We start from the raw sequence: 12,463 nt of genomic DNA, 5'->3' as shown, positions 1-12,463 counted from the left end.
ATGTGCAATTTTAGAGGAAATTGGGCCATATTAACAAGAAATGCGCCCGAAATTTGAGGTTTTTAGGCGCTTTCAGGGGATGAAAGGGCATTTATAAAGGGGTGGGGAAGATTTTTCAAAGATAGATATTTTCCCCTTGTCCCCCAGTAGTTACGCCATTGGGCAGCATAGATCAAAAGAGTTATGACAGTTTTTGAAGTGGAGAAGGGGTTTCAGTGTTTGAGTCTGGTCATTAGGATATCTTCCCTTTTTTTCTTGTCTTTATTTTTCTCTTCTCTTTTTCTTTCCTTTTCTTTTCATCTTCTTTCTCTTTCCCTCCCTCTCCCCTCTTTCTTTTCTCTTATTACCCAGCCCGATACGACTGCTTGGTCAGTCCGGTAAAAGCCACGCTCTAAATGACAAGACAGTTTGCAGGCAATACGAGAAAATTAACAAAGAAGATACAATAAAATATTCCACAGTGTAGCAAATTAGTTGTTTCGCCGTTTCATTCGACATTTTAAACGTTATTTATTACAAATACCATGGCCTACAAAGTATTGAAAATCAAATTATTCATTTACGCCTTCAAGAATATATTTGTTTACATATGTTTTAAAGATCTAAATGAAGTGAGCCTGGAAAAGTAATAGGCCTAAGCTATGTAGTACACCACGCTCATACATTGTTGAGCATCTAAAGGTGTAATCATCTGTCAAAAACTAATCATAATCCACAAAAGCCCGATCCCTATGATTTTATTTATGATAATCAGAAATGTCAATATCTGGAAATCACTCAAATACAAGTGCAAACTAGATCAAGAAGTGGTATTGCAATTAAATAACCAATAAGATAAGAGAAGTTTTAGTTACAATAAATTTAGTTAAAACTTTTGTAAATTAGGCTTAGTTGGGCGTCGTTCCATCTTTATTTTGAAAGGAGAAGATGTCAGTGGTTCATGAAAAAGTGTTGTTATTGAATGAATATGAACTTGTTGATTATTTTAATAACGCCGTCAAATCACACAATCATAGCAATATAAACAATAAAAGAGTTGATAACTGGTTGGTTTCTCTTTTTCTTTCTTTTCTTTTCTTTTTCTTATTTAGGCACGCAATACATGTGCCAAGGATTGTCAAGCGAATATATCACTGTCCTACTTGTAGGTGACAAACCCTTACACAAGACAAACATACACACACGATGCTTTACACAAACTAAATCTCAATATGAGATTCAGGGAGTGGAGTTGTTTTGGTCGTGAGAAAAAACCCTGCAACACTGAGAGGTATTGAACCCAGGACCCTGGGATTGGAAGACAAGCATCCTAACCACCAAGCTATTCAACACTCAAATGAACTGTCAAATATGTAAATTTGGCGTTTACAATACAATGATTATTATATGATGTGTATAAAGTCGACAACGAAATTGATAGTGGGTTCATAAAAACTGGAGTAACACGTCTGAAAGTTAATTGTAAATGTTCTACCGTAATACACTCTGACTTTAATTTCACATCACCTTTTGTGGCGTGGCAATTACTTGCCTGCAAGAGTAAAAAGACACAATTAATGCAATCGTGTGACACAGTTTTAATGACACGCCGTGTGACACACAGTTGTAATGACACATGGCACTGTTAGAAGCCCAAACAATCTTTAACATTCAAATTGTAAGTAGGTCTATAATTATAGCATTGCCTTTAGCCGGTTAAGAGTGTATATATTCAAATGTAAAGTACGACATTAGCCAAACTATTTCAATCGTTCAAACTATTTATTTGCTTTCGCCGCAATTGTGAGAAGATATTCAATGCGAAAATGGTAATGATATACAAATACAATTATAAGCTAACATAAGTATGTTTATTTACAAACTGTGAATGACATCATACGGTATAGCACATTACAGTATAATGTAAGTAATTAGTAAGTTAGTTAATTTTTCGGATGGCAACGAGAAAAAGTCTTTGCATAATATGCTTGACGAAAACTCTTGTGGAACAGTCCATAGATGACGGGGTTCAGTATTGAATTAGTTGAATGAAAATATAGTATGATATATAGATTAGCACAAATACGTGGCTGACCGACTGAATACATAAGGCTATAAAGCATACCGGGCAGTGTGCAAAGCACATATCCCATAAAAACAAGGCTTGTGATAACAGTAGATTTACTGGTTTTTTTACCTTCATAAGGAATCGGCGCCATGGCAGGCCTGATTGAATTTATCTGGCGTTTATGTCGTCGAGCCACAACAAAGATGCGAGTATGGATGGCAAAAAGGATTAGAAACATAAACACATATAAGGTGAGCATCAATTTACATGAAAGAGCATTGACCATTCTCTCCTTTCCGGCTATGGCATAAATGGCTGTGAAAAAAATTACCATCACCCAAACAACGACCAAACACTTTATGATAAATGTATTATCCACTCGTCGACTATGAAAATATGGAATAACAACTGCTGTGTAACGTTCCATTGCCAACAAAAGTTGGTGAAGGTAAGATAAATAAGTTGTCCCGGTGTAAAGTAAGCTTGCTACAAAGCATATGTTATTTTTTTTGCAGCTAGAAAAGACATCGTCAGAAATTGCTGCAAAAGAAAACAACGACGAATTCAATACATTCAATATCTCTACAATCGCTAGACTCGCCACTATAATGTAAGTCGGTTTTCTGAGGGCAGGGGTTTTTGCCACGCTCAAAATGACAAGACAGTTTGCAGGCAATACGAGAACATTAACAAAAAAAGCAGATACAATAAAAGATTCCACAGTGTAGCATATTAGTTGTTGCGCCGTTTCATTCGACATTGTAACGTTATTTATTACAAATACCATGGCCTACAATGTTCAGTAAAAAAGTCAAATTATTCATTTACCGGTACGCCTTCAAGGAAATCGCAGTAAACACGTGTTGTAAATCGTGATAGCTACACAACTAACTGACTGGATCAGAAATTTTCTTTTATAAATCATACGAACACGCCATCATGTGATTCACATACGTATTGATGACGTCATGAAACGTGTTGCTGAATAAATATGAAATTCTTGATTACATGAGTCGGATCATACTTAATTTCAACAACGCGCTTCAATTTCGACCTAAACAACGTTTTGAGAAACACGAGTTTTAAGTAGACTACTTCACAAATCCGTAAATTTCACTTTCAAGCTATTGAAATTGTAAATATTTGTTTGAATATGTTTTAAAGATAAAACATCAAACAATTCAAATGTTCAATTTATTTTTCTTTTTTTAACTTTCATTGAAAAACAGATTCGTATTACGACTTCTTTATAAGATGAATAAGTGTAGCCTACAGTGGCGGATCCAGCTTGCCGGGATGGGGGAGAGGGGTGGAAAGAGAGCCTTGCAGCAGCTAAATAAATCACTGCCCATGTGTGAAATCATTTAGGTAAGAAAGATATAAGTAGCACTGCACTGGAAATAAATCTGTATTTGTCCTGTTTTGTAATAGGTAGGGGACGCTGGGAAGAGAAATAAAAACTACGTTGTCAGTGTTACCCAGTAAAGTGACTTTAAGATAATTGATCCGGATGTAGTCAAGGCCAACGATGAAAAATCAAAAATGAAACATTCAAAAAATGATAATAGATCATTTAGAGATTTACCTAAACTAAAAGTGGGTGATAGGATAAGATATAATCATGAATCCAAATGTAGTGAGCCTGGAAAAGTAATAAGCTAGGCTACGTAGACACCACGCTCATACATTGTTGAGCATAAAGGTGCGATATACAGGCGTAATCTTCCGTCAAAAACTAATCATAATGCACAAAAGTTCGATCCTTCATGATAATCAGAAATGTCAGTATCTGGAAATCACTCAAATACAAGTACAAACTAGATTAACAAGTGGTATTGCAATTAAATAACCAATAGAAGATACAGAGAAGTTTTAGTTACAATAAATTTAGTTAAAATTTTTGTAAATTACGCTTAGTTGGGCATCGTTCCATCTTTATTTTAAAAGAAGATGTCATGTGGTTTACATACGTCCTGGCGTCACGAAAAAGTGTTGTTTTTGAATGAATATGAACTTGTTAATTACTTTAATAACGCCGTCAAATCACACAATCATGGCAATATAAACAATAAAAGAGTTGATAACTGCTTGGGTTCTCAAATAAACTGTCAAATATTTAAATTTGGCGTTTGCCATACAATGATTATTATAATTATGATGTGTATAAAAACGACAACGAAATTGATAGTGGGTTCATAAAACCGTAATACTATCTGACTTTAATTTCACATCACTTTTTGTGGCGTGGCAATTACTTGCCTGCAAGGGTGATACGACACAATTAATAAAATCGTGTGACACAGTTTTAATGACACGACGTGGGACATAGTTGTAATGACACATGGCACTGTTAAAAGCCCAAAAAATCTTTAATATTCAAATTGTAAGTAGGTCTATAATTATAGCATTGCCTCCAGCCGGTTAAGAGTGTATATATTCAAATGAAAAGTGCGACATTAGCCAAAATATTTCAATCGTTCAAACTATTTCTTTGCTTTCGTCGTAATTGTGAGAAGATATTCAATGCGAAAATGGTAATGATATATACAAATACAAATTTACGCTAACATAAGTATGTTATTTACAAACTTTGAATGACATCATAACTTATATTACTGTAATTGCCTTCCTAAAACTCTAAACAGATAATAGTTCAAGGCTCACGTACACCCTAGAATAACGTACAACATCCACAAATATAACAAGGCCCTTAACATAATGATAGTTGTGCATATTCCCTCCAACAATAACACCTGAAACCATGGACCTATTGTAGATCCATGCTGAAACTGTAAGTAGAACCAGTAAAATAGTTAATATAAACCCCCATAATAAAATAATAATAAAAAATCTCTAACAAAGAGTACACATCTCCATCCTTGATAAATGTTGAAGACTATTATTAGAAAAGTTTCTTCCAGATTGTCTGACACCTAAATATTTAAATACTGTACATAAGTTTGCTCATCTCCTTCAATATATGAAGCTTTAACATTAGACGTGATATATAGGGCTTACATGTAATCCTTGACATATACAACCATTATTCGTATAATTTTATAACTTTCAGCATTAAGGCACTATTTTCTTTAATTGTAAGATATTTGAACAAGCAAGATTCGTTTTTCAATTTAACATATTTATTGTAAAAGATGAATATCTGGAGAAATTTACTAACACATCAGCTTAAAGATAATACGTTAGTACGTATTGCAATATAAAACACAGAATATTACATTGATAATGTTTTTATCACTCGATTTAACAAGGTGGTAGCTGACATTGTATCGATTTTGCTGATGAGATATATGTGGATTCGTAGCCAATGAATCAAACTGTGTTTGGATTTAGCATCATTCTGTGATCTTCAAAGGCCTGATTAGACCTACTCTGCGATGTTACGAAGCTCCATTGCGGTACTTTCTTGACTTATTTGATTGCTGAACTTCTTAATCAGTGCCTTTCGCACCTGAAAATACAATTGGTACCGTAACGTAAACATTATTTATTGCTATTTTAATCAAACAATATTTCAGGAGGAATGAATTAAAAAAGCACCATTGTATCACCTCTTTACTGAAGGCGCATTGCGACAGCCAGATAAAGAATCCTTGCATGGAGTTGAATATGACATAAATGTATTTAAACGCTTCCCAATCACAAAAGACGATAATGACACCGAAAATCCACGAAAGTCCAACGGCTGGTGTAAGGAGCAGTATACCACTAAGCAGGGTTCTTAGACAAAAAATTATAAAATGTTTATATTTAAAATAAGTTTTTCATATTGATATTATATAACTTCTATTATTAACTTAAATGTGTAATACTGGTAGTTATGTATCATTTAAATACAAACTATAATTTTAACTCAAAGGTTTGTGAACATTTAAACAAAATCAAACCAGTGGCGGATTCAGAGGTAGTGAAAGGGACTCTCAACGCCCCTCTCTTAAGCGAAAAAAAACCCCCCAAAAAACATGTAATTTATAATTATGCTTATAGGGGATCCTCTAAACACCCCCACCTCCAACCATTGGTCTTCGATTAGCATTTTGAACCCCAACACAATAGATTCGGTCCAGCAAACATAATTCAAAATTTTCCAATTTTGTTGAATGAAATAGGAGGACATATTTGTGAATGCAAATTAAACTTATATTACAATAATTACAAGATTATTTTTTACGTTACACGAGATATCTAATAACAGTGTCTGATATAATTTATGGTTTAGAAAATCGATATTTGTAAACGGTGAACATAGATTATTTGTATTCAAGAACAACTAGGCCTATATTATATACTTTAGACTTAGACATGTTTTAATAAAAATATGACATAAATCGGCCTATTAAAACAGACTAACACCCTAATCAGGTTAAACATGGATAGTTAAACGAAAGTCTGAAAATTAAAAAGTAAAGGTAAAAGAGGTCTATTGGATGGACAATTAAAGAACTAATTTGATAAGAAAATACATGAATAACAAAATGCCTTGAAGTGATGAGAGTTGTTTCTAACCTGATTCGTTTGTAATTTTTCATTTCTTGTCCAGTTTGGTTCGGTAGTTGAGATTTCTTGAAGGTTATAAAGCCAATAACCACCAACTGTACGAGGACAATCTATGAAAATATATTACGTTTTGTGTACCATAATGAAATGTAGGAAAATTTGATATGTTGCAACTTCCGATTGTTCGAATAAATTTATAGAAAATTTTGCTGCAGTAACGAAACAGTTATAATAGAATATATTTCAGACAAGGCAGTTGAGACCATATGTGTTCCTGAGATATTGTAATAAGAAATTCTGTAGTAGTGTACAACACATGCTGATAATTACAGTTTTTCTGCTTTGTACTTTAGTTTATAAATTGTATTTTACCATACTAATCCTTCTCGTTATTAAGTGGATATGAAAATAAAAATTACCAGAAGGGTGAGACACACAAAAGAAACGAACGCCCATATGGCTCCCGATCCAATATCTAACCAACACCTAGAATTGAATTTAAAAAAACTGTAAATGTACTGCAAAAAGAAACTGTGTAAGGATAATAAATTTGTGCACACGTATGAATTTTCTATTGAAAACCTCAGCGTTCGTAATATGGTGAACTAATAAATAATAAACAAAACAATAAACTTGATACCTAAATGTGCAATTCACATCTTACCAGGTATTATTAACTGTGCCAAATTCATATAGAGATAAATACATTTTTAACTCTACTAAAATTAATAATAATATGATATTCAAATTTACTTATCAGATGCGTAATTTTGTCTTGTTATACCAACAGTCGTCCCAACGACAATGATGGGTCCAATCCAACCAATGTATCGACTGTACAAGAAGCGCCTGTCATGGTCAGCAAACGGATGTTTGATCTTCATGTATACGTCTGTTGACATGATCAACATCCACGAGAAAGCTACCAAGAGACTGTAGTGCAAGCACCCGGCAAGAAGACTGCATGCCATCTGTAAAGGAAGTATAATGGGTATGTCAAATATACCAAAAAACAAGAGTAAATGACGATACCAAAGATGAAGGTGGCATTGCAATTGCACGGTAGACGTTCTTAATTCAAAGCAAATTTCACATGAATTTTATTATTACCTTAATAATGACATTTTAAATATCTAAACATAGTTAGAGGTCAACTCAAAATTTACGGTTAAATGAACAGATTTTCCACATGTTGCAATTTAGAAATCTAAACAAGTTTATGAAGTTAAAATAGAAGAGCGAATGTTCATTTAGGTACCACAAAAGCTGTGAAGTGAAGTACAATATTTTTAGCGAGGAATGGTTGTGGCATTGATGATGTTTATAGGATAATGGAATGGGTATCGGGATGAGTAGTGGTAAAGTATGCCTAGTAGTTATGCACTGGTAATATTTTATAGACATATTTATTATTATTAACCATATTTTCTTACAAACATTTTTGAGTTATATAATTCGACGTACTGAGTTCTTTACATCAACCTCCAGGAGCAAAAAGAACAAATTGGCACAGAGTAGAGCAGTGACCAAATGGCGCAAAATTCTGTACCGGTCTGAGTTCCTCAAATCTCTAAGAAAAAAAAATACATTGGTGTTTGTAGTGGAGCAACAAGCCTTTGTTAAACATTTCTCTCATGAACGTAAAGGGCAACAAATTACCCTATTGGGAAGGCAATTGGTATGGCAACCTTTTGTTTGAATCATCGTCTCCGTTTCAGTATTATTTATTACATAGATATAGTAATTTACTTGTTACTCTACGTTTAACTTACTTGAAACAACAGATTATAACGAGAGTGATGATAAGAAAAACATTTGAAATTGAAACTCCAACGGTCGTAAACACTGACAAAGCCTTGTTATTTATCTGTAAAATATGAAACTACTGTATAAGAATTAGCTCGCCACAAAGAGCGCAATGTAGAAGCTCACATTCTCACGCATACATCAGAACCACCTTTAAAGTGTTTTTTTTTTCTATATTTGGTTACAGTTACATTAAAAATATTATTGCCATTCATTCTTACCTGTTTCGGTTTCATCAGAATGACGAATGACGTCATATGATTGCATATACACGTCACTCCGCTAACCATATAATCATTGCCATAGACTGTCACACAACCATCCGTTGACCAAAATCTTGAAGAAAATAAGCGGTGGTGTACATTGTAGACAGTTATTACTGTACATCATGTGCCATTAAACACAATAAACAATGTTTAACAAGTGTATTTAGAGTTGCCACCGTCGTCTTTGCTACTGCTACTGTTCTGCTACTGCAACTTTAACTGCCACTGTTATTGTTATTGTTTCTTATTTGTCATTTGTTATTGTGGGGTTCTTTTTATTGTAAATTGTTATTTTGGTGTTTGGTTACAGCTTCATTATTATCATCATTATCATCATCATCAACATCATTATCAACATTCCTTCCAATATTCTAAATAATTATTTCTTATTCTGCATAAATCGTCTAAATAGGCCCATGAATAATCTATGAAAAATCCAGGCAACGAAAAATTGTAAGGGGTAAGAAGTTGATTTTGATATTAAAATTATTTAAACGTGAATTTTTTAATAAGCGAAAAAAGCATGTTATTCATTGTAGAGGTTGGAGTGAGAAAACATAAAAATAACTTTTGATTTAATTTAACAATTTATTATGTTTGCAAAATAATTAAAGGATATAACTTACGCTGATTTGTCATTTATATCGTGTTTGTAGTGACATGCTGGAATGATATTCACGTCCGAATTATTTTCTGTAGAAACAACCTTGGATATTTTTTGGTAAAAAGAATCGAAATTTAAAATTAATATATGCTATTTCAAGCTGAAATACAACACATATATTTATCCGGATACACAGGGCAAAGGAAATCTTTTTTATTTTATGCGTGCTACACCAATCTGGATGAATATATTTAAGATAACTACTATAGGCCTAACATTATTTTCTTGTTAAAAATAAAATAAAAAATAAAAGAAACCGTAGGAAATTCAAGTTTACAATCAGTAGGTCTATTTCTATATTTTTGAATTATTAATAAATAAATAATAATAATAATTAAAACAACTTAAACCACAACAACCACAACAACAGCAACAGCAACAACAATAATAATAATAATAATAATAATAATAATAATAATAATAATAATAATAATAATAATAATAATAATAATAATAAGTAGACTTACTAAGTCCGTTTGTAAAAAATAAAAGAAAATATATAAAAAACAAAAATAAATCATACTATAGAGAAAATTATGACGAAAAATAAATATGCATGAAAACGAGGGAAAGCCAATACTAATGCTGCTGTTGATGCTGCTGCTGACAACAATAATGATGGTGATCATAGCGACGACGACGACGACGATGATGATGATGATGATGATGATGATGATGATGATGATGACGATGATGATGATGATGATGGTCATCATCATAATCACCGTATTAATAATAATATTAATACTAATGATGATGAGGATTATAAAATTATTTTTTGATACATGACACCAAAGCATTTTGTTTATTTACTTATATTTCATAAATTAAATTATTTGATAGACCTGCAGTTGATAGACCTACTTATATAATTCTGATTTCTAATAATGATGGTAAGGATCATCAAATTGATAATATTTATTTGATACATGACATTAAAGAATTTTGTTTACTTATTTATATTTTATACATAATATAATCTTATTTTTAGAATATATTTTATTTTAAAATAGTTCCAAGCATGTTTTACCTTAATAACTGGAAAGAAGATCTTACAGTTGATACTTATTTCATTCTGATTTCTGTCATGAATGTCAATGGTTACGATATCAGAAGCGCTTGGCAACTCATTTCCATTGCTGTGAAAATTGACATAATTGTTACGAACGGCTAAACATCAATACAAATCTAACCATACAAGATAACTCATTTAATTCTTTTTTATGTTTTGTTGATACAACCCATGTCTAACGAGATCGATAGGCTTAAGGCACATACCAAACATAGATATTGTTTTATCACAGCAGATTATACCATTTAAAAAAAAACTCAGATCAGATTATTGTGTTACAATCAAAGATACTAGAAACACAAGATAGAGTTCTTAACAGAAAAAAACTGTTTCACCGAAATGCATGGTGGGAATACAAACAATGGGGCGCCGCGTACGGCTGGATCTAAAAAACTACTGCCAGCGTTACAACTGTGAATATATAATCTCCTTTTGTGGAGGTTGAAATCGCTGCCATTATCCATAGATACAAACAAGTAGGCATTAATAAATCAAAACAATAAAATGACAGACACAAAAGCGCAGAATCGTTTGACCGAACTCTGATTAGTGATCAGGTAGTTTTCGCCGCACAACGTTAACCTTAACTTTAACGTTAGTACCCAACATGCAGCGCGATCATAGCTCCGCCCCTTTTTGTAAACAAATCGAAATACGCATTCGCAAACCAGTAACTAACGTACGTCAAGCACGTAAAATCCTGAAATTAACGTACTCCGCAACGCAAGATGAATAAATTATGACGTCATCCGTTAACGTTAAGGTTAACGTCGTGCTTCGAAAACTATCTATATGTACTAAGTTTTCCTCCATTACTGGAAAAAGAAGGGCGCAGTGTGCGTCTCGGTATACTTACCCAGAGCCATATATATACACCAACAGAAGGGCGCCCTGTACGTCGGGCCCAAGTATAGAAAACTTGCATTATAAAAAGAGAAGGGCGCCGCCTACGTCTGGCCCAATTTCCGCCTCATTTTTGTTATGCGAGTGCTCTATCTTGTATTTCTAGTATCTTTGGTTACAATTGAAACATTTTGTTATGCGGAACAATGGACCTTCTAGAGTTTTAATCAAACTTTACAAATGACCAATCAAAACAGTGCCAAATACGCGCGTGTTCACCAAACACACGTGTTGTCCCACGAACGCACGAGTTTACTTGAATTTACGCTATCTTTTTGTGGGAACTTAGCAACAATATCCAAGGGGGCGGGGCTTAATTAATGAATGGGCGACACAGCAGGAAACAATACACGAAAGAGAAAAACTCACGCCAAAAGCGAGAAAATTTTGAATCTATGCTTTGTATATCAGCCGATTGTCTATTATGATGATTGAAGGGTCACCTTTGAAAATAAACGAGAATGAAATCGAAGAAAAAAAAGGCTTACATAGTTTCCAGTGTGAAATCATAAAGCAATTCCAGACTTGCAACCAGTTTGAATGGTCCGTCTAAATAAAAACAACGGTTTTGCATTATAAGTGAACAATTGCGTATCAAACAACAACAACGACAACACAAACAGCATGAGCAACAACGGCATTATTATAATCTTTGTATATGAAGACGATCGATCTAGTGTGAACTAGTAGATGGTAAATATAGAGGGCGTCACGTAGTTACACACACAGTCTCTTGACACGTTAAGTTACAGTACCGAGTTTAATTCCCATCACAAGAGAAATAAACGTTATTGTTACCGTCATCAGTGTCCTTATTCTTATTTTTATTAACACCATAATCATCATTTTTATTATTATCATTATCATTATTATTCACAAATTTGCATTACATCAAGGAAGCATAATTGGAAATATCGTAACTCATAAAGCGACAGGGCTTAATTACAATGGTGTCCTCATGCATTTCATGTAATTAGAAATCAAATTTACAATAAGATATCAACCTTATTATTATCAGTGACGTAATACAATAGACTATTTAATAGTAGTTCTAAGATTTTGTTAATTAAAATTATACATACCTTCTTTAAGTGAACCAACAACAACTGATGTAGAGAACGTGACGCTATTAGGGTCAGATGTCAGATTAACATCGGATACTTCCGGTGTCTCTTCAACACACCTTATAC

The 12,463-nt window shown here is 33.2% G+C and overlaps 1 protein-coding gene across 1 annotated transcript in view; it reads right to left on the bottom strand.

The window, feature by feature from the left end:
• Window positions 1–3,776: 3,776 nt before the first annotated feature.
• Window positions 3,777–12,463, bottom strand: part of LOC117105897 (adhesion G protein-coupled receptor E3-like) — a 19,681-nt gene continuing 10,994 nt past the window's right edge. The window contains exons 7-18 of the mRNA XM_033247200.1: window positions 12,356–12,456; window positions 11,762–11,822; window positions 10,329–10,437; window positions 9,261–9,340; window positions 8,590–8,704; window positions 8,335–8,429; window positions 8,027–8,132; window positions 7,316–7,533; window positions 6,982–7,048; window positions 6,572–6,672; window positions 5,617–5,785; window positions 3,777–5,516 (exon numbers count right to left, since the gene is read on the bottom strand). Coding sequence (XP_033103091.1) covers window positions 5,433–5,516; window positions 5,617–5,785; window positions 6,572–6,672; window positions 6,982–7,048; window positions 7,316–7,533; window positions 8,027–8,132; window positions 8,335–8,429; window positions 8,590–8,704; window positions 9,261–9,340; window positions 10,329–10,437; window positions 11,762–11,822; window positions 12,356–12,456 — 1,306 coding nt within the window. The 3' untranslated portion in view covers window positions 3,777–5,432. The remainder of the gene's footprint in view (window positions 5,517–5,616; window positions 5,786–6,571; window positions 6,673–6,981; window positions 7,049–7,315; window positions 7,534–8,026; window positions 8,133–8,334; window positions 8,430–8,589; window positions 8,705–9,260; window positions 9,341–10,328; window positions 10,438–11,761; window positions 11,823–12,355; window positions 12,457–12,463) is intronic.

Source organism: Anneissia japonica, unplaced genomic scaffold (genome assembly GCF_011630105.1).
Source record: "Anneissia japonica isolate Jap-2015-1 unplaced genomic scaffold, ASM1163010v1 scaffold287627_len141763_cov191, whole genome shotgun sequence".
Taxonomy (NCBI): domain Eukaryota; kingdom Metazoa; phylum Echinodermata; class Crinoidea; order Comatulida; family Comatulidae; genus Anneissia; species Anneissia japonica.
This window is presented reverse-complemented; position numbering and strand designations above follow the sequence as displayed.